This window comes from Ictidomys tridecemlineatus, chromosome 7, assembly GCF_052094955.1.
Source record: "Ictidomys tridecemlineatus isolate mIctTri1 chromosome 7, mIctTri1.hap1, whole genome shotgun sequence".
NCBI classification, from domain to species: domain Eukaryota; kingdom Metazoa; phylum Chordata; class Mammalia; order Rodentia; family Sciuridae; genus Ictidomys; species Ictidomys tridecemlineatus.
This window is the reverse complement of record NC_135483.1, coordinates 20759003-20782743: the sequence shown is the minus strand read 5'-3', so window position 1 is coordinate 20782743 and position 23741 is coordinate 20759003. Positions and strand designations below refer to the sequence as shown.

At 40.2% G+C, this 23741-nt stretch overlaps 1 protein-coding gene across 8 annotated transcripts in view; it reads right to left on the bottom strand.

Annotated features, from left to right (window-relative positions):
* Positions 1 to 23741, bottom strand: part of Samd12 (sterile alpha motif domain containing 12) — a 430917-nt gene that overhangs the window by 104965 nt on the left and 302211 nt on the right. The window contains exon 5 of one of the 8 annotated variants that reach the window (XM_078016763.1): positions 7559 to 7622. The exons of 5 other annotated variants lie outside the window; for them this stretch is intronic. In XM_078016763.1, the coding sequence (XP_077872889.1) occupies positions 7606 to 7622 (17 nt within the window). In that variant the 3' untranslated portion in view covers positions 7559 to 7605. Of the gene's footprint in view, positions 1 to 7558; positions 7623 to 16671; positions 17170 to 23741 lie in introns of those variants that run through there. 2 more of the 8 variants (XM_078016762.1, XM_078016761.1) reach the window with 2 other exon arrangements.

Below are 23741 nucleotides of genomic sequence, written 5' to 3'. Positions count from 1 at the left end.
GTGGCTCAGAGGTAGAATGCTCGCCTACCATGTGTGAGGACCTGGGTTTGATCCTCAGCACCACATATAAATAAATAAAATAAAAAAATATTAAAAAAGGAAGCCCCAGTGATCTATTAAATCTTTGGACCAAAATATACATGATATCAGCATATCTTTTTTAAATTTATGTGCATTGGTATTTTACACGTAAAGTTGAATTTTCTATAACATTCAGTAAAAACATTATAACCATTTAAAGGAAAGTAAAAAAAAGACCATCCTGATATTATATGCTGAACGTTATACTATGAACAGCCTGATATGAGATTTCACAACAGAGGCTCAGACCCCAACTCTGGGCTGCTGGGAAGGCTTTCTAAGGCAGAGATGATTTAGCTGAGCTCCGAAGAATAAACTTGAACCAGGTGGGGAAGGAATTCCAGGTAGAGGGGGAGCATAGTATGGGGCACAAAGGCAGGAACTATATAATATTTGTGGGAAACTTCAAAGGGTTTGGTCTTACTTGGTTTTTCAGTACAACGCTTGGCCTGCTGGCTGGCAACCCACATACTGGAGAAGAGCTTGGGTTTCCTTCACTAGATGAAAAGGCAAGGGAGTGATGTATCCAGATTTGCATGTGGCTGCCTAAGGAGGACACAATGAAAGAATGCAAGGCTGGAGGCAGGGAGCTCCATTAGTGAGGGAGTTGGCATTTCATACTGCACCAAATGATGCTACGCATTCACGAAGAATGAATGAGAGGAGAGACACAGTCCCTGTACTCAAGGAGGCTATTGCTGACTGGGACTGTTGTAGATGATCAAATGAGAGATGGTGTTATAGTTCGGATCTTGATTGTTCCCTAAAAGATCATGTGTTAAAGGCTTGGTCCCCAATCGTTGGCAAAATTGGGAAGTGGTGGAACATTTAGAATGTGGGGCTAGTGGGAGGAAGTTAGGTCATTGGGGGCATGGTCTTGAAGGAGATATTAGGACCTCAACCTCTCCCCATCCTCCCTCTTTGCTTCCTGGTTCCTACGAGGAGAGCAGCTCTGTACCACCACACATTCCCTGCTCTGATGTACTCAGCACTACAAGCAATGGGGCCAAGCACCCTCACACTGAAACCTCTGAAACTACGAGCAAAAGATACCTTTCTTCCTCATAAGTTGATTATCTCAGGTATTAACTGATAGCTGACTAACACAGATGTAAGAATCAGAATGGGACAGTGTTGGAGATGAACTAGTAGGAACATTTCAACACTGGAAGGTGTGAAGTTTATATATATCAAGAACTGTGCTTTCTTACCTCAATATAGCCCAATTCCAAATGGTGAATCACTTTCCTACACTAAACACTACTACAGGTTGAGTATTTCTTATCTGAAATTCTTGGGGCCAGAAGCATTTTTTTTTTCAGATTTTGTAATATTCGCATAATATAGTGCAATTTTGGGGATAGGACCCAAGTCTAAACATGAATTTTACTGTTTATATACCTTATACCATAGCCTCAAGATAATGTTATATAGTATCTTGAGTATACCTGCATCTCAATTGTGACTTGTCATTCTGAAGTCCCTGCACTCACAGAGGCTATTGCTGATTGGGACTGTTGTAGAAGATCAAATGAGAGATGGCATTATAGTTTGGATCTTAATTGCTCCTCAAAAGCTCATGTGTTAAAGGCTTGTTCCCCAATCGCTGGCACAGCTGGGAAGTGGTGGAACATTTAGAAGGTGGGGCTAGTGTTATGTTGGTGCTCAAAACACTTTGAATGTTGGAACATTTTAGATTTTTAGATTTTAGGACTAGGGTTGTTCAACCTGTATTTCCTTTTTGCTCACAAAATAGGGATCACATGGAGTGATTTCTACAGCAAGTATTTTTTTTTATTATTTTGCATTACGCATGGAATTCTATCCTTACTCTTGGCTGCTCTCATGTTAATATTGGCTCTGACTATAGAGAGATAAGAGGACTGTTATCTAGGGGACAAGCTGGTGGCCACATGGAGGGTGATGTCAGAAGAATGTCAAGATCATCTGGATTGATTGTTTATGTCTGCAGTGGGTACTGGCAGGATCTAATGTCAATCATGGCTGTATATTAACTCACCTGGTCTTAGTCTGCTGCTTGTTTTGGCCATTATCTGATAAAGTGACTAGCAAGTAGGTGCCTTTATTTATTTATTTATTATACATCAGAAGACATAGAACCTCTTCTGGAACAGAAGTGGCAATAAATAGAAGCCAATTAAAGTATGCTCAATGTTAACTGACAAAAATCCCCAGAAAGCTTTCCTATTAAAACAGTCTTTTAACTTGTTAACATATACTTCTCCTTAAAATACTCATCTCTCTAAAACAGATCCAGTTTAAGATAAATACAGCTATGAGCACCTCTTTATTCATGAGAATCTGTTCATGCTCAAGGGCCATCAGCTGAACGGATCGGCTACTATTGTCAAAATACTACTTGAACTAACAATTATTTCATTTTTGCAGATAAAAGGTATTATACATATGCACACATTACATGATATTTTCCTGAGCTGCAGTTTCTGTTCTCATTAAGTCATTTCAGATACCCTATAAAATAGTATTTTAGAAAGTGAGAAAGGTGAGTCTCATGGCAAAGCAGCTTCTTGCTAACAAAAGACATGCAGAGATTCCAGGACTTCTGTGTATTGTCTGGGAGAAAGCAGACACAGACCCTTAAAATGATTGTAGATGCAATGTCAACTTTAGGATTATTTTTCAGCAGTAGCATGAACTTCTGATGGAGGCACGGAGATGTTACTGGAGGACGTGGAAAATAAGATCTGGTGTGCTGCTGGCCTCCTGACTAATTGGTGATCATGAACAGGAGTGGCCTCTGAATGAATGAGAGTGAGTCCACATGCAGGTGTTGCAGGTGTTGGTGCGATGGGCTTGACACGGGGCCAGCGGAGAAGCTGAGCAGATCTTCACTGGGGTTTCACCCTAGGCTGAGTTTCCGACCTTTGGGGCAGGAGGCGCAGCCAGTCAGGCTAACTAGGAATTTCCCTGATTGTGTGGGGAGAGGGGTCTGAGGGGGCAGGAGGCTGATGAAGCAGCACAGAAGTGGCACATCCAGTGTTTGAATCCTGGCTCACCCAATACCGACTTCCCCCTTAGGCTGACTGTTTCAACCCTCGGAGCCTCTCTTAATATTTGAAGTGGGAAAAATAAGAATCCTACATAATAATGAAATTGAATATTTTACATAAGTTTCTGAAACAGTGTTTGGTTTGCAGTGAGCACTCAATACATGGAATTGACTTTAACGGGTTTAGTGTAGTAAAGACCCCAATCACCCTCTGGCTTAAAAAATAAAATGTTGGGTAGGCTAAAAATTGAGATAGAAAGTTAGTTAATAAACTGCTTTTCATCTTGTGAACACATGAAAACCACTGGGGTAAGTCCTAGGGAGTGAAAGATGGAGTGTGTGCTCCACAGATCTCAGATATTCACTAAATGTTTCTCTGTGCCTGTAGGACTCTAAGCAGTTTTCACTCAGTCCTCACGACCCTATCACTGAGATTGCCACTTAAAAGTACAAAAATGAAGACACCCAAAGGTAAAAGAACTTGCCCAAGGTTGCAGAGCAATGCTACAACTTACAACAGCTGCAGTCACAGACAGGTGCAAAGGGACTGAGAGCGAGACATTCAGTGCTGGTGGGTGAGGGGCAGAAAGCAGGAGACGCTTCATGGGGAAAGTGAGCTATGATTATTTCTAAAAACCCTTGAGTCTGGTCTTAAAATCATACCTTATTCAGGTGCATATTGTCATAGCAGTTAAGGAAGTTGAGCAGCTAAGCTTCAGTCCCCACATAACAGAGTAGCACCAGGTGCCTCAGATGATATAGCAGGGTCCCTGCTGCCACAACGAGGGCATCAAACCCAGCCCTGCTTTGGTTATAAATAAGGCGATTATCTGGCTTGAAATGAGGTGGCAAAGGTAATCTCGCCCCTGAAGGTTTCTTGTCTGTCTATTGCTCACTGGACCTTTTTACATCTGCACCTTTGCTGTGTGCACGGAAAGCCTTTTGCTTTCTGGCTGCTTGTGCTTTAGAAGTTCTATCCCCAACTACTTCTTTCTCGGAATGGAAATTTAATCTTCAAAACTGTTCTGCACTGCTGGCCCCAGAATTAAAAGCAAGCACCTTCAATGGGGAAATTAAATTTATTTGATATACCTGCACATGTATAAAATTGGATCCAGCGCCTGTTTGGTTTGCAGGTTCTCTTGGAATGCTTTTAGCTATATTCTGCACCTAATACCCAGCTCACAGCTGAGAGGGGGGCCAACCTCAAAGACCTTGTCTTGTACTGATCCCGTGCAAGGTGATCATTAGCCGAGAGCAGCATCATTTTCTGCTAGAGCTCCCCATGTACTTGGCGTCATTGACAGCAGAGGAGTCTTCCTTGGGGAGCTCAATATTCAGTTGGCTGAATTTTCATTAAAAAAAAGGGGGAAAGGAAGGAAGAGATAGCTAGGGGGAAAGATACTTCAATTATAAATATCTATATTTCATTTTACATCCTCCTCTCTGAAGCTTCCTAGTCAGGCTCTGCCCAGTGCCACAGAGGGCAGAACTTAACAGTTTGCATTGGCAGGTACTTTGGCTTTCAGAAGAGGCTAAATAAAATAAGATTTGTCCTTCTAGAATCCCTTCCATGTTCTGCAACTTAGCTGCTACAGAAACTGTAGTTGTGTTTTCCTCCTTCACCATGAGTGAGGCGGCTTTGGCTGGTCCTTGGAGGACAGGATAGGCCCGCAGTGATGCTTGTGTAGAAGGGTTTGATCTGGCCTGATTGCTTCTGGTAATAAATAAGGCCTTGCTCCATGATCCAGAAAGGCTGGGTGACTTGGTCCAGGTCCCACAGCTTGTTACAGGTCGAGGGGGAGAGCCACATCATCTTCTCCTGCCTGGGGAGTGCCTGTCTACCTTGATTAGCACTCATCTGTGTTCCCTGCTCATCTGCTGTCTGTGGTGTACCCAGACTCAGCACCGCCTTCTAGCTGTCTGCTTTTGCTGATTCTTGCTCCTTTTTCTTCTCTCTTGCTTTTCTCCCTTCTTTCTTCCTCTTTCTCTCCTCTCTTACCTCCATTCTCTTTTCCTCCTCCTTTTCTACTTTCCTCCACTTCCCAAGTTTCCCCCTCTCCCTAGCATTTACCAAATATTAGTTGATTTAATATTATGGGCAGTGAGGGTACTAGGCACTGGGGACTCACTGGTGGCCCAAGTAGTCTCCATTCTGCCTGCAAACAGCTGGAATCTGAGCCAAGCCTTTTGACAGATAAAGCAAGTCTCTCCTTTTCTCCTCTGTGGGATCCTGGCTGCTCTGGGCACTTCTGTGAAGTGTGGTGATGGGGTGAGAAGAGCACAGTAGTGCTGCCAAGAAAGGAGACAAATCCTGTGCAGAGAGAATCTGAACTGAACATGGGTACACCACAGACAGCAGCGATGGGCAGACCTGGCAGCCCATTAAGGATGTCCGGGCCAATGTGGGTGCCTTGGTGAGAGAGAGATGGAACACTGCTTCGGAACCAGTTGGAGATTATACACATACGAACACACTTAATCTCTGTGCTTGGCAGAATTAAGCTGGGTGTAGCTGGCATTTCAGTGAGAAGTTTGTGAAAAAACTTTATGGAGGAACAAATTTAGGATTACAGAACTCAGTTTTCTCAGTGCCAAAATGGGAATAGTTGACAATAAGTATTCTGCACTATTTCTGTGCATAATTATCTATGGTAAATTATCTTAAACTATAATGTCGTGTCCTACTATTATAAAGTAAAACAGTCCACTCTTGTTTTTATGAGGACATTCTATAAACTTTTTTTTTTTTTTTATGAGGACATTCTATAAACTTGCATCTCAGGGCCTAGTAGGTAGCCTTGTCAACAGCAGGTCACCAGTATGTCTTTGCTATCAATTCTGGTGGTGACAGGCATTTTAGGAAGTTTAGTTCCTGGTATTGCTGCTGCTCAGGTGGGAACATACCATAGTAGTGCATTCTCTGTGCCTGGTATGATCACTGATGTTTAGCATGGGTTCAGTTAGTTGAATGGATAAATGAGTCCACTTATCTCCCAATCAAGGCCAGGAACCAGGAAAGAAAGTCTGACCCATAGATCTAACATTAAAAGGCAACAGAGAGGTGATAAATGTGACATAAAAATCCACTTATTCTTTTTAAAAATATTTTTCTTTGTATATGGACACAATACCTTCATTATATTTTTTATTATTTCTGTGTGTGTGTGTGTGTGTGTGTGTATTAGTTGTAGATGGACACAAGACCTTTATTTTTATGTGATGCTTAGGATCTAACAGTGCCTCACATGTGCTTCACACGTGCTAGGCAAGTGCTCTACCACTGACCACAAACCCAGCCCACTTATTCTTATTTCCAAAATATTTATCGAGTAACTGCTATGTGCCAAGAAGAAGATGCCCAGCATGGGAAATGGAACACTTAGGCTTGCAGTATATCACTTCTGTTAGAAAGTTCTCATATTTCAATCTCTTTTGAAAGGATCTATTATTTTCAAGAAAATTGTCTCCAATGCTTTTTAGACACAGGCGAAGTTTAAATGACAATGGTAACCTGCACCATGACAATAAAAATGTTTAAACCATAGTTCCCAGCAAGGAAAGAAGATTTCATCCATGTAAAAACTGGTACATCTGCTGTGGACATGGAAGATGTATAAGAGGATGGGGAGAACTGGGACCATTAACCACTTATTTTAGAATATAATTAAAAAAAATCATTGAAGAGTCAATTCCCTCTATGTCAATTATTAGGCTGTAGTGATTTTCTACCCAGGGGTCTTTCTGACCAGGGTTGACAGGAGGGCGAGGAACAGTTGCAAAAATGGTAGTGAGGAAACACTGAATCTTCCCAATAGCCTTTATCAGTGTTGCAACCTTCCTGCTGGAAAAAGGAAGGTTCCAGAAGTTATGATTCACGCCTCATGGAGACCCAGTGAGCTATGTTAGAAATAATCATAAGTAATACCTCCAATGTCATCATCTATCTGGCTACACCAGGCTGCTTGGAGACAGTAATTAATAACACATATCTAAATTGCTTCCATCCCTGGGTCCTGGGCCTCAATCTTTCCTCCCACACAAACCTTTCCCCCACATTTTGTCCCCTGACAAATGAGTCATGAGAGTTCTTCTGCTTCCTCCACGACCACACCACAAGATGGGCCTTTCCAACACGCCAGTGCCCACTGCATGGCTGTGCTGTTCTTGAACTTTCCACCACACAGTTAGTGTGTGGGACTTGTCCTTAGTTAGTCCCTTGGGCCTGTGTTCTTCCATCTTTCTGGACTCCTCCCATGCTGAGATCAGTCTTCTGTTCCTCTCCCACATTGATTCCAGAGGCTGAGAGCCATTCTGTTGTCAGCCCCCGTTTTCTGAAGCAGGGATGCCTTCTGCTTGAGGGTCCCACAGATCAAGTATTTCTCTTCTCCTTTGGTTCCTTCTCATTGTAAAGAAAAATTAGCAAAGATGAAAAAAAAAAGTTACCTTGAATCCTACCTTCTGGAGATGACTACTGTCAATACAATGAAGATCTACTCTTCTGGCATTTCTGGGTATGGTAGAAGCAGGATAAATAATAAATAAATAAATAATAAATATGAAGACACACATATGCATATAGTTGCTTATTACATAAGGACCTTATTCTTTATATCTGGTGTAAACAGGTGCTAGGCCTACAAGTTACCAATGGGTTATGTTTCCACAGCTCCTTTTCACATTTGCTGTGAGAACAGTCTCCTCAACGAGACGGTGCTATTCCTGGTATTTGGTTTCCCAAGCTAGACCTCGAAACTTATTTTAACCTATGAAGTATAAGGAGCATTTTATCTAGGATAAAATGGACAAAACAGAACCAGAGAAATCTGTTTTTCAATTTTAGTTCTGCCAGTTCCAAATAAAGTCCACGTAGAGGTCAGACTTTGGTTCAGAGTTAAGACCAATTGGAATGAAGCTCACATTTCTCAATATTTAAAATAAACAATTCATCTCTCAAAGGCTTGTAAAAAACATTTTCTTAAATTGAATATATGTAAATGACCCACACCTATCAGTACTCAATAAATAATTACAAAGTGGTCAGCAGAAGCCCTTCACTCAATCTGCTTAGTCCTCATTTTTATGTAGCCTCTTTTAGCCACAGGACTCTTGGTTTAGTGTGTCTTTTAGGATACCATGGACTCAAGTAGACTGTATAAATCCAACTCCAAATTTAGCAAATGTACTGCTCCCACTTTTTTTTCCCCTTTGGTCCCAGGGATGGAACTTAGGGGAACTTGACCATTGAGCCACATTTCCAGCCTTATTTTTGTATTTTATTTTAGAGACAGGGTCTCACTGAGTTGCTTAGCACCTCACGGTTACTGAGGCTGGCTTTGAACCCACAATCCTCCTGTCTCAGCCTCCAGAGCCCCTGGGATTACAGGCTGTTCCTATTTTTGCTAAACTGCCTCATTTCTCGTTCCCTATGAGGTTGCAATCCTGAACTTGAACTGGGTACAATTCATCTCATACCTCCCTACTGAATGCTCGGGCTCCTGACACAAGACTTCAAGGCATGGCCCCCAAATCTGTGTAATCATCCCATTAGAAAAGGAATTTGGAACCAATGACAGATGCTCTTTTTTTACGAACATACACAAACATGGCCAAGTATTCTACAGGCTTCAATGTCACTACACTATAATTCCTGCTCTGTTTGGAGGAGATGAAATGCCCGGGGCGTGGTATCTTTCATCGCCCAGCTGCCCACAATTCAGTCAAACGCTTTCTGCTAGGAAAGTGATTAAAAGTCACTATAGTAAAAAGAACATTAAACCAGCCCAATTACCTAGTGATCCACCTAAAGTTTTGAGACTGTGGAACCCCGTGGATAATTAGGAGATCTCTTTCAACTAATGCTGACTTTTTGGAAATAAAAGCAGATGACTACTATGTTCTAAGAACCCCTCCCCTTCCCACCCCCAACTAATAACTGGCTATTTCCTTGCATTTGGTCAAGTCAAAGTGACCTAATTTCATCAAGAGTATGCCTCACTGAAATGACCTTATGAAATCTGCAAGTTCAAGTTACATCATCCCTGGTTCATTCAATTCACAGATGAGCCTGGACTCTGGACCTGCGACTGAGGATGATCTGCCAAGAGGATGGTCTCAGGTTTCATATTCCCAGGTGGAACCTAGTCAGTCTTAGCCTCCAAGAATCTGGGTGACTAGATTCACATGATCTAGAAGCCTATTACCAATGGGGACTATTAAAACCAGTCCTGACCTTGAAAAGACACAGCAAGTCAAATGCCTTTCTTCTCCCAGTGTTCACAGTCGTATTGAATGCTGATCCCTTTTTTATTATGTACAGAGCCATTTTTAAATGAAATGTTTTCCCATGACCTTGCTCACCATTCAGATAAGTGTTCCACTGCAGGTTGCTTTATTCTGGTGTGAGGGATTATTCCTCGCAAAGGCAGACAGAAATAGCCTGACAACATGGACAGTGAGCTGTGAGAGATACCAGAGGTTCTATCCACTGGAGTCAGGCAGAGCTGAGCGTTTTCACCTTTCTCCCTATCCATTGAAAAACACAAGCGTTTGCAAGGGAGGCAATAAAAGGAGGTGAATTTGTCCCAGGAGCTGGACTCTACGGGGCCATTCCCAGTCTGTGAACTTGAAAGAGAGCTGCAGCAGAACAGGAAATGGGTTGAAGTTTGTCATTTCATTTCCCCCCTCTGGGACTATTACAGTTCTCCCTTTATCTGTGACATGAAAGATTGGTCTGTGCTTTCATTACAAACCACTTTCCTCATCTGGATTTTTGAAGTCTTATCTTTGGCTTGCCACACCTTACATGAGATTTTTTTTTTCATACCAGCAATTGGGAAGTTAGGTTATAGTTTTGCATTCATTCATGTGTTACCTTCCATGAATTTATTTTTGAGTGCCTGCTATGGGCCTGGCACTATGCTGCTGTGATAAGTGCGAATACACTGAACTTATTTTAATTAACCTATCAAAGGATATCTTATTGGCTCACATTATTCTGGCTTTGTGCAACTTCATAAACCATAGAGATGACAACATCACCGCCCCCCCTCCCCCATATAATTTCTAAGTAGAAACAGGAGTAAGGAGGGTGGTGAGAAAATTTAAAATGAACCACACCCTAAAATGGTTGTACATGATTGGCAGGAATATTGGAAATATTATCAGGTGTTCCATCTCTCTTATTTCATCCTAAATCAAAGAAATGGGAATGATGATGTGGCAAATGTCACACCGTCCCATTCATAGTAATTGCGATGACGCTATACAGGAGATGCCCCTGAGAGGAGAAGCACTGAGAACCGAGGGATATGAAGACCTCTTTGTGGCTCCATGTGCACACCCAGGCCCAGACTCAGGGACTGGGGATTTTCATTTTAGATTCATTATTGAAACCTGGCTAACCACTGTTTAAATTCTTGACTAATTAGAAATCGCAAATTTAGCTTGAACGCTAAAGGAAAATGACAGCTGTCAGCCACACAGGCAGAGCGAAAGGGAAAATAAAAACCAAGAACCACTGACACAAGGGCTACAAAAATAAAGCTGACTCAGGGACGCAGGCGATCCTAACATGGCTTAATGAGGTTATAACTGCTATAACTAGTTTCCCAGCAAAACAAACCAGGAGCCCAGGAGGTAGAGAGGGTGAAAGTAAAATCCCTATGTTAGAGGCAGGAGAGCTGAGAGACAGAAGGCTAAAGGATGCTTCCAGTGATAAACACATGTCTTACAAGTCCTGACTCCCCATCTTGTGCTGGCTCCACAGAACTGCTGTTCTTGAGATCTATTTACTTCTAGAACAAAAAGGAAGAATCAAAATGGTACCAGGTGCTAATGTATATCAAGTTTTTTAATAAAAGAAGACATAGGTTCAGGTACAGACGTTCTTTTCCTTACTCCTTCATTCATTCTCCAAATAACTCCTGGGTAACTAACCCGTGCCAACCACTATTCTAGGTGCTGATGTGCACGGTGAGCCAAGCAGATGTCTCCTCTCAGGCAGCTCGTGCGTCATGAGCATCCTATACTTGGTTATAAACATGCTGTGGTTATTCAGGATAATATTCACCAATAGTCAAAACAAAACCTCACAAAATTCCAAACCCATGACCTGTGTGGCCTATATGGAACATTCCAATCACACTGATGACTTCTAAGCAAGCTTTGTATATCTTTGTGACTCATGTCACATGCCTTTTCTTCTGTCCCTTATGATAACCTTCCTCTTTCTCCCATCACCCAGAAAACTTGTACTTATCTTTGAGATTCAGAATAAATGCTCCCAAATACTAGAGCTAGTAGCTTTATTATCTGGGCTGTTGGGTTGTTTTGTAGACATCAGTACGGTGTTAGTTACAGGAGTATTAGAACCGAACAGCTCGTGTGGCCGTCTTCTCCCACTAGACTGAGTATCATAATGGAGCTGGTGGTTGTGCTGGAATCGTCTCTTTGCCCTTTCCAATTCCATTCTTCACCTTCTCGATCCTGCCCTGTGCTCTAATCAGCACACCTTCCCTGTGACTCCCAGTGGGGAGGTGTCAATGGGAGGCAACACCAGGGGTTCAGGAAGGCAGAAGAGTGGCATTTATCCTCCTTGGCCACCTGGCAGGCCACCCTGAACTGTGAGCATCTCAGAGATGGTCTCTCTTTAGGTTGCTTGGCCAACCCTTTCCCTTGCTCATTTAGCCAAAGGGTGGTCACAGCTCCTCGCTGTTAATGATCCCTTGGGTATTGCACCATGTTTTATGACATTACCTACCCAGTCCAGACATTAGCAATGAGCCTCTTTCTGGATCTCTCCTCAAATTACAGAAAATTTAATTGCCCTTTCTCTTTCCTTTTGTAATAGTCTTACTCATTTTAGTATTCCAGTGTCTGACAAAACCCTGGCTCAAAGAAGATGCTCTATAAATGTTTGTTAAAAGTGTAAATGAATGAATACAGATGTTTCGATCAAATTTTAATCAGTCTTAGAGTTTTTTGTTTGTCAAAAAAAAAGCTGCCTTCATCAAAGACTTCAATTTCCTCAGAAGTTGTAAATTACTTTCTGAACTTCACTAGACATAGTACCACTTATTAGCATTACTGTTCTTTGTCATTTTCAACTTTACAGAAAACAGAAATAAGGTGATGTCTGGACTTTCCCCTAGAGCATCCAACAGTTCTTCTTTTGAATTCTTCATCACTAACCTCAAACACAAAACAAAATCAAAGCATGAAACTTCTGTCCTAACCAAGCCTGGGTCAGAAAACTTCCACCTTGGAGGATACATATAATGACAGTTGGGTAGACAAGAAAGAGAAAAAAAATAAATTCAGTGAGACTCTCACATTTCAGCAAAAGTTTCTTCCGAAAGTGAAAATGACACATTAAGTGAACGTCAGCCTCAAGGACCTTCTTTGGGAGCGGCACTGGTAGCTGTGTTGTCTAAGTTGGCAAATTCCTGCTGGTAATGTGAAAATTGGTTTCAACTTAATTTGGCAACCAAGAAAATACATTATTTTTTTTTTGGGGGGGTGTAGATATTACTGTCCACAGTTAACACTTTCCTGTGTTACTTTCCTGGCATATGCTACCTGTAACAGTAGCATTAACAGTAATGATGGCTACTGACCATTCACAACTTTTTTTCCAATAGGTTACAGGTCCTAAATAGGAAACTTTTCCAAATTTATCTTTGCAACTTTACTGTAAGATAGGTATTAGTCCTGTCATTTCAGAGGGCAAAGCTGAACCTGGTGAGGACCAGTCAGTTGCAGAGGACTTGAACCATGTATGCTGACTCAGAAGTCTCAGATCAGAACTGCCCCTCCTCTGGTCAATACCACTCACCCCTTGTAGCAGAGGGAGGCATGGAGAAAGAGGGGCTTCTCAATTTTCCAATCACTATATACCCGTTCATTCTGTGCAGAAGTGTTTGCCTGTGCAGGGTCTATTAGTGAGACCACATTGTTTAGTTCTAAGAAGGGGTTTGGATGACGCCACAGGAGAAGGTAAAAAGAAAACAATAAATGCACCTTTGCCGATTTTCAGAGGTGAACTGGTTTCCACCTAGTAACAAAACACCATTTACATTTCTGCTAAGAGTCTCAGAAATTTTCCCACTCAGGGATAGAAAGCTCGAGGCCCACAAGAACTTGACTGTCTCTTTAAATGTTACCCTGCACCTAATATATTACAAAGAAACTATAATCCAGAACAGATGGAAAAGCATAAAGCAGATGCAGAGCTGAAGACTAAATAGAGATGAACAATTCTTCAGTTAACAATAAGAAAATGAGATGGCAGCGCAGACAACATGGGAAGGCAGCAGTCTGCAAGGGAGAAAAGTTTCGGGAAATGCGTGCGCCACCAGAACCAAAGAGCACACGAAGATTACTTACTTCCTGGTACTTGGAATGATATTCCTTTGTGTCTTCTCGGGGTACAAAACTGGCTCATGTAGAATACTCAGGAGGAAAGCTACAGGAACTCTGAAGACATTAAGACCAAGGGAGGTAAAATAGTTGAACACATACTTCCCAAGTCTGGACTTCAAGAATACAGCTTGGCTCTTAGAGAGTATTTCCATACCAGGAGGAAGCACTCAAATAATTTCAGCCAGATCAGTCAAGAAGAGATGTTGTTTCTCCTGATGAGTTTTTTCTATATCATTAATTCAATTTTTATAATGTAACACTTTTTTGCTTCATGGGTATATTCAAACATATGCAAGAAGGGGGAATAGTCCCATGAACCCACGATTCCTGCCACCCAGTGTCAACAACCATCCACTGCAGGAAGCCATCCCCCAGAAGTAAACTGAGCCATGTTTGAGCTATTAGGCATGGAAGCCTGGTCTCAGGAACTCCCAGTAGGAATCCACTGGTTCCAGAACACTAGCTCACCGCTTAAGTTCTAGCACAATACCAGAGTGACCAGTTAAGAGCCAAATAGCCTGCTCACCCCAACCATATTCTATGAGGAAGCAAGCACTGAGACAAGACGCCTCCCACATTGAAACCTTATACCCACCAATCTTTGATCTGTAACATTAAAATGAAGCAAGCAAGGGTCCCATCTTTGTTAGACACAGTACCCCTCTGGTGGGCTTAACCTATCACTGCCCCTGTTCTATAAAACATATTTCTGGTCTTTTGTGGTTACTTTGTGGCACTACTTTCATAGCTTTATTTCACAGCCAGCCCATTCCTCCATTGGGAACCCATTCCCTGGTCCACGTGAGACATGAGCGAGAATCCACTTCTGCTACACTCGTTTCATTGTTATTTCATCTCTGCTTATTTTTCTTGATATTTTAACTCAGTCTTGATAAAATGCCCTGTTTTAATTTCCCTGCTTGTAAAATGTGCCTATTTCTTAGAGCTATTAGTTGGAAGAGAAGTTGTAAACTGTTCAGCAGAAGGACTCTGCAAAGGGGGAGTACATCATCAATGTTGATTACAATTCTTTTTTTTGTGTGTGTGGTACAGGGAATTGAACTCAGAGCCTCACCCATGTTTGGCAAGTACTCTACCACTGAACTGTATCCATAACCCTTTTATTTTTTGAGACAGGCTCTCACCAAGTTGCCTAGGCTGGCCTTGAACTTGTGATCCTTGTATCTCATTCTCCCAAATAGCTGACATTACAGGTGTGCACCACCGCACCTGGCTGATCATAAATCGCATATGTGGACATATAAAAACAATACGAGATATTATGGACAGCTGAGATTTCATTGTCAAACACCGGGGCAGAAAAAAAACTGGAGCTTTGGGGATCTGTCATTGTTTAAGTATTGGATATGGGGAGATGGAAATTCTTTCGACACACATTTTACTGAAGGTAGATGAAAAAAATACTGTCCAGGAGCACAGGCACATGTTTCCCAGAAAAAAGTCTGCTAATGTGTCAATCCCCATGTCCACAAGCTAGCTTTTTATCAGCACTATTAACCCTAATGCCACCAAGAGAGGGAAGAAACCTACAAATACCCCAAAAGATATCATGGCTGACTTCTTTACAGGAAAGTCTCCAGCAAACACAGAGCAAAGCATAAGTGAAAATATAATTTGAAGAGCATTATACGTAAAACTGTATATGCCTAGGAGATGCTGAACGACCTCCCCTGCTGCAATACAGACAGCACCAGAGACGAGGAGAGGAGAGGAGGGCAGTTGGCCCTGCCTGCAGCCAGCCAGCAGAGATGGAGATGAAGCTCTCCATGTTGGAGACTCTTACAGTAAATGCACACACAGTTCTCAGAAAGCTCCTACCAACTGTAAACGCTCCTCTCCTAAGCCAGGAGGAGACAGTTTTAATCATGTAATTTGAGATTTCCTTTACTTTGGGAAAGCTGTAGCCATATTCCATTGTCATTGAAATAGTGCTACGTTCTGTTGCTTCTAAACATAAGTTTATTTCCAGTCTCAAATCTAACTTTCTTATACTGTTTCTTAAGAACACCTGCAAAAATCAACACAATCCTCGAGCTCTCCGTGGCTTCTGTCCTCCCAGCTCCTTAGTGTCCCTTGCAGGCTCTATAACGTAAGCTCACATGCACCCTCCTCTGCCTGCTCTCCTTCCCAAGTCCCAGTAATGGATGTTCTCAAATCCTGGACTTCTGGCCATCTTTTACAAAAAGCATGTTCTCATATTCTACTTTAATAACATAAATAATCATGTATTGGAATAGTCTTTTTTGTTTTTAAAGCCAAAAAGGGAATACAAAAAATTATTTTCATAGAAAACATTCTGCAAGCCCTGGTGACCTGCCACCAAGTCACCAAGATACTCAGAGCTGGTTGTTTTTCTAAAGCTGGTTGGAATAACTTACTAGAGTGAAAAATAATATGGCTGCTGTACACATAAGTGAAGTGGGTGAAGGTGGAAGGCCAAGGGCAGGGAGTAAACAAAGTCTCTGTGACAGAATGAGAACTGGAGTCTCTGAATGTGGCATGGATATCTGTACTACTTTACATATGTTAGCAGAGGCAGGGGACGAAAGACTTTACTGCTGTTACCTATTGGCAAATCATGGAGAAGGGAATGACAGTGAACTATTGTGGAGCAAGTGGAGCAAGTTGCAGACTTCAGTTGACACATGATTATCCTCTATAGAATGGATGGGGACACCAATAAGGGAAGGTTTATTCAGAAAGTTTCTTCCCAGGCCCTCCATGTTCATCCTGCAAAGGGTAGGGCTTGAGGAATGCTGCTCAGTCACTCTCAAGTTATCTGGGTGGATGGAACTGCACTGAATGAGGCATTCTCATAAGGAGGACATCCTTAATCCTGTTATCCTGGCACTGTCATCACTATTAAGCTTATTGGGCATCCCCAACTCTCCTTAGGACTTGTACATCTTTGAAACATCCACAAATGGCTAATTGATTAGGACTTGACCAGACAGCTCCAGGTGGCTAATTGGTAAGGCGATATCACACACAAAAAAATTGTTCTTTAATTATGGACATTTGACATCTTTATGTAAGTTTTGTGAGATATTTAATATATTTCCACTAGACATCCATTGAGGCCATATGGCAGCCTTGAACATGTAGTACAAATTGGATATAATGAAGTATTTATTTATTTATTTACTTTAGCATGGCGAGGCATTCTGTGGAGGGCACTTTTTAACAGTTGAGGCTGGAAATTTAGGAATTTGGGCAGTAGACAGTCTTTATGTATTGCTACAGGCTGAACAGAGGTGGACACAAGGGCAGACAGAGTCCAAAGAGCAAAGAGGAAAGAAATGCAGAATCAATCCTTATTCCAAGGGGAGTATCAAAGACATAAAATAAAATAGTGCATTCTCTCAATGTCCTTGTTTTCAACTAATAAATCAGTTCAAAATAGTTTCCCTCTCTTTGCATCCATTCAGTCACTGGATTCAACAGGATTTAGAAAATGATGTGGACTAGACTCATAAGAGGCTCAAGGACATTTAGGTGGTCCATGAATGAGCATCGGGACCCTGTGATTCTCCCAAGGCATATGTAAAATCTGTATATAGGATGTCTTTTTGAAGTTGGTGTTTGTAGCTTTCACAAGAATAAGAACTTCATACCTGAAAAAGAAAAGTCAAAAGCTATAGAGCTTCATATCTAAGACTGTAAGATCCTTCAGTGTGAGACACTAGGGTACCTGGATGTCAGTTCACACCTGTGAGAATGGCAATTCTCAAAGAGACAAAAGATAAGTGATGATAAAGATTCAGAGGAAAGGGAACCCTGATACACTGTTGGTGAGAATGTGAGGAAAACAGTATGGAGATTCTGTAAAAATTAAAACCAAAACTACCTAACGATTTAGTAATCCCACTTCTGGGCAGATACCCAGAGGATATGAAATCAGTATGTGGGAAACATATCTGCACTTCTTGTTCATCACAGCATTATGCACGGTTGTCAAAGATATGGAATCAATCTATGTCTCTTCATCTGTGGGTGAGGAAATCAAGAAAATGTGGTACATGTGCTTAATGGACTATTATTTGGCCTCAAAATGAAGGAGATTCTGTCATTGTGGCAACATGGATGAACCTGGAAGCTATTAGGTGAAATAATCCAGGCACAGAAAGACAAAGACAGCATGATTTTCTTACTTATGTGTGGATTCTAAAGGAGTCACACTCATAGAAGCAGAGCAAAGAGGAGCAGAGACTAAAGTGGACAGGAGTTAGGGAGATCCTGGTCAAAGGATATAAAATTTCAATTAGGAGTAATAAGTTAAAAAGATCTATTATGTCTTATGGTAACCTTAGTTAACTATAATAGACTGTATATTTGAAAATGGCTAAGAAGGTAGATTTTAACCCATTTAAGTCTCGAGTTTTCAATTCTGTGAATATTTAAACAAAATTGACATAGGTGCATTAAAAGAGACTGGAAATTATAATATAGTGCCTATATATTATTATGTGGATGGGTATTATTTTATAATATAATATTGCTATTATACAATTATAAATTATATGCATTTTAAATTTTTTATAGGGGTTCTACATCTAAGATGATGGAACAAATGGGTTAAATGCTCTCACAACAAAAAATAAATTGATTTAAGGTAATACACGCATGTATATTTGCTTGATTTACATTCTAAAATGTTTACAGATATCAAAACATCATGTTGTATACTGTAAATATCCATAATTTTTATTTGTAAATTTGAAACAAAAAACAAAAAACAAAACAACAACAACAACAACAAAAACAAACAAACCCACAGAGCTCCATGTTCAAGATTGTAAGAAATCATGCAATTTAAGACACTGATATGTGCAAATGACTTCCTCCTCCACCCTGGCCTTTTAAAGTAGACAGCATATATGACATTTATTCTAAAGAAGGCAGGTAAATAGATTGCATAGACCACCAATAAATTTTTTGAGCCTTCATAATGCTATGATTTTTCAGAAGATACTTTTTTTTTACTCTCTGCAAGATCAAGTACTGCCTCAAAGAAATGCAACCCAAAGTGGAGAATAAATAAAAGCAGTTAACATGAAGTGCTCTGAGAAAGCAGTGCCATCTGGTTCCTACCATTTGTAAGCTCGGGTACATCATTTTGTCAGCTCAAGGGTGAAGGCATTGCTTCAGTAGCAGGTGGACAGAGTGGGTTTGTGAAGAACTATGTGGAAATGGGGAGAAGAAAAATTCATGGTTCCCTTCTTAGCTCTGGTGAAGATAAATTAATTTGTCTCTTTAGCACTTATTTTCATCTTATTTTATTAATTAGTTTGAAAATATTTATTGCATTATTACAATTTGCAAGCATTTCCCCTTGATTATGATTTCATCTCTCTATCCTCCAGTATACAGGCCTACAGTTTAAAGAGTCAAATTATTCTACATGGTTTGTTTGCTTTAAAAGAAGTGTTGCAGTAACCTTCTTCCTCTCGCTAACCTAATTATCTGATTATTTCCCACTTTCTTCCATATCTCTAAAAGATGTGCTTTCATCATTGCTTTTAAAAAGTCCATTTCCCACTGTGGAGTACCAACCTCTCCTTCCTCCTTCCACTTCTACCATGTTTATTTTCACTTATTCAATATTCAGTGCAGGGAGTAAATGACCTTCACAATTCCTTTCCTGCTTAAGATATGGTTTTCCTGGGAGATGATGAGCTGTGTCTTTTTGTTTGTTTGGTTTTCTAAATACTTAGCACTACTCACCTAGCCCTAAACTCTTGACTAGCTAGCTTCCAGTTTCCTCTCTAGACCTTCCATTCTTCAGCTGCTCTGTCTCTTTCACACTCCTGGAGACTCATGCTCAGCTCGGCCTGGTGTGCCCCATTCCCAGAGACCTTCACTTTCACTCTGTTCAGGATAAAGTCTCAGCCTTGGGCCAGGGTGGCCAAAGTAGCCTCCTGAATATAAGGAACAGAAGAGAGGATTCGAGGATCTGATTGTTTCTCAAACTTTCTAGTAATGTTTATTTTAGCTCTGCTATCATTTGCTAGAGCCTGTCAGTGTATTTTTCCATGGGTTCATCTCCTTTCAACTCTCAGAATTTTCTAAAATTTTATGCTGTTATCGTTCCTTTGATTTTCCATGTCCTGATGGATTTTATACCTTCCACATTTTTCTTTGCTGTTGTTTCTCTGGGGTTTCTCAGTAGGGAACAAAGGTAGAAGGGTGCATTCAATCTGCTATGGCTGTTTTGAGAGTGCTTTAGAAATCAATATTACAGAAACCTAGGCAAATATTTTAAGCAGGCATTTTATCAACAGCTATTTATAAGACAATAACCAACATATGCTCATCTGTGACTTATAGGTGAAGAAAATGAGACCCATTGTGCCGCAAGTAAGTCATTTGCCAGCCTGACACAGATATCGAAAACCTTGTGCCTCAGCCCCTTTTACACTTAACCTCCCTCATTTTAGGCTTCTGTAGAGCATCGCCTTCTTGGTAGTCTATAGCTGTTTTCAAGTTCCAAATACCTGAGAATTGCCTCAGTCAATCAATACCTTTTGTCATGCTCTATTACAGCTGATCAATATGGACAAGGATGCAATGAGGTGGAAGCAAGATGTTTTATTCAATCAAGTTTTTGGTCTCTTTTATTGATCCCAGTGCTTTAGTAGTGTTTATAAAACTTCTATATTCCTCTCATCTAATTTGTTTTATTCTAGCTAGCGAGAATTGTTTGCATAAAAATACCTGCTTGCTCTTACCTTCATAGTTTCAGACTGAATCCATCAGCAGGAAAAGATCTAGATTCTAGACTCATTTTTGCCCTGTTCAGGTAACCTTGGGTGGTTAATCACTACCCCTATAGGTCTCCCTCATCTGTGCAATGGGAATTGTTAAGTCTCACAGAGTAAATTCCAGGGATGAGTTTTGGTCAGTAGATATACTCAGTGTGGCTACCACAATAAAGAAAAAACACTGAGGTGGGGTAATGTGATTGCTTTTAGTGATGGGGGAGGGGAAGTACTCTTTAGTTTTCTGCAATGATAGCTGCTTCTTATAAAATCACAAATTCCTATAAATTCTCTGCCACTTCACAAATTATTATTATAGGCCACTTCACAAATTCCTATAAACTCCTTGCCCCCAAAGTGTATTTGATTTATTTTTTAAGGCATCGTGACTAAATGTTCTCTCATATTCTCTTTAGCTCTAACTTCCTTTGAGTTTACAGACCCTGCAAACAACATTAGCCAAAATCATCAGAATCTTGGAAGTAGAAGAAGTAGACTTGCTGTGTAACCAGCCAAAGGCAGAAGGAAAATGTTGTAAAATAAAGTGTCCTCCCCTCCTCTCCTTCTATATGTTTGTGTATTTTTCTTTGATGAGGGCCTAAGAACAAGCTGACTCCTCTTTCTATATATTTCCATTTCCTGAAGAGACATTAGTGCTGGCAATATCATTACCACCTCCTTTCCTTTCTCCTATCTCACTTGATATGTTTGTCATATTTACATTGTGACTCCTACAAGCTTTGATGGTACTGAGTTTTTATTCGTCTCTTCTACATGTTTATTTAGATTACAATTTTTGCACTGCAAACATAGCACACCGAATGGAAGCATTCCTCATTTTTATTTGGGTTTTTCTTTGGGGGGTCAGGGAGCCACAGAACACAGTGTATGCTTTTAGTACTTTCCAGGGCTTGTTAATTAAAGAGGACATTCATGCCAGTTATAAGCTACTCTTTTCTAGAAATCTCTTGTGCATATCCTTGATTGTTTCCTAGACACACATTTGATTCCACTATCCCAAAGACAACAGTGACGTATATTCTGAATCACAGCAAGAAAGAAAATGAACACAGAACAAATGAACAGAGAACAAACGAGCTTAAAGAAGAGATAAGATAAACTATTTGTACCATAAGAAGGCCAAAGGGATATTGCATCAGTTGAATGTGATGATTGGTAAGCGAAGGTCACAAGGAGTTTCAAGCTTAAACCAAATGGAGCAAGGGTGAGTTATCATCTCTCTTTTTATTAGGATGGAAAGCCATAATTCATTGTTGGAAGTATGAGACTGCCTGAATGCTAGGAAAGAATGTGAGGGGAAGAGGCTGTGGAACAAAAATAATTTGAGGATCTTTTGGATGTTATCTATGTATAGTAGCTTTTATACAAAGGTACCTCGCTGAATTCTATGTTAGGAAAAGGACCTGTGATGACTGACTGGACAAAGTAGGTGGTCAGCAAAACCATTTGAGGATGAAGAGGATACAGCTCAGAGTGAAGTGGATCAGGAAGTGGAACCCTCCAAGATCGACCTGCAATGAGCTCTGAGATACCAGGTGATGACTCTGGGAATCAGGTTGTTAATACATGGCCTTAAAAGTGAATGGGATGCATTGGTCCAATCCATTGAATATTAGGGATCACCCAGGCAATGAGGACACAAGGAAGAGAAATTGGAGAACCTGCCTCAATGACTGTGTCCGACGGAAACAGGACTGAGAAGCATGGAAATAGGTACAGTCCTGAAAGTAAGGACAGTTGCCTGCAGCTCATAATAAAAGGGACACAAACAAAGCCTGGATCCACGATACTAGGCGTGGCTGCAATGTGTTCAAGATCTGCCCTGTGCCCACCATTGGGCTGGCATTCTACAGAAGCTGTTTCACTTCTCAACTCTAAACAACAATGAACACTTATTTGGTGCCTACTGATTTCCAGGCTGATATCATTTTGTTTAATTTTGACCTCCTTGATATAAGGCAGGTATTACATTTTCTGCTTTGTAGTTGAGGAATTAGTCCAGGGAAGTGAAGATTTGCAAAGGATTGAGTGAGCATGTGGTTTAGAGTACTGCATGACATGGATGTATGATTTCATTGTAAGTGAAGGTGGCATGGATTTAGAAAAAGGAAAAGGCAAGTAAAATAGGAGAATTTGACCATGAACTACATAAAGACAAAAGGACAATAGTGAAGTGGTTACTCTGTGAGATTTCTTGCACCAGACGTGGGCAATTTTCTAAATGATGCCTTTGATGGCATCATTTAGTACATCAAGGACAAATGTGTATTCTGTCCACATTCAAAATGACTTTTTGTTTGGTTTGGTACATTGTGAAATATCGTACAGATAATACAAAATGTAGGCTAAATGGCAAAAGAAATCATTATGCCTGTGTATCTATTACTAGGTGAAGATTATTAATTATATGAACCTTTTCCTGACTCTTATCCCTGTATTCCCCTTAGATGTAACCAAGCTTTTGAATATTGTATTAATCCCTGACTTATTTTTTACAGTTTACCTATATATTTCAAAATAAGCATTAAAAATTTCCTGTTTATTAACTTTATATAAATTACAAAATAGCTGCTTATGTAGTCTCTGATTAGCTTTTTTGCTCAATACTATTTATCTAGGTGGACAGTCAATATACAGGGTCCACTTGTTTTCCTGCTGGATAGAAGGCCATTAAATAAAAATAACACAATTGACTTTCCCATTCTAAGTCAAAAGATAATTGGGTAATTTCCAGTTTTCTGCTATGAACATTCTTGTGTATATCTCCCGGTACACAAATTACACTTTATTGTTTTTCTCTGTTAGAGCCTTCAAAATTATGTTCAATAAAGGTGGTGATAGCAAGTATCCTTAATTTATTCCTAAATTTAAAGGGGATTTTTAACAACTTTTCATTATTGTCTATGATGGTTTCCATGTTTTTTCATAGACTGATTTGATCAGATTAAGAGAATTTTTATCACAAATAGTTGTATAATTTTATCAAATGATTTTTGTTATCTATTGAGATAACCAATGGTTTTCTCCTTTAATAATCTGATAGGATGAATGACATTAGTTTTTTTAAAATGATGAGCTAAACTTATTTCCAGGGATAAGATCAAATTTATGATCTCTTATTTGAAAAAAATCTACTTGGTTTGATAGTGTGCTATTTACTTATTAATGTTCTAGGTATTTGAATGGCATATAATTGTAGTTTATTATATTGATTATGTCAAATTTTGATTCAAGGTTAATGATGTTCTTATAGAATATATTTGGGAATATTCTCTTTTTCTATTGTCTAAAATATTTTATGTATTTTGGAGATGAATACTTAGAAAAACACATGTCAAACATTTTGGTTTAGTGTTTCCCAGTGGGGAAATATTAATTACTGATTTCATTTCTTTCATGATTATAGT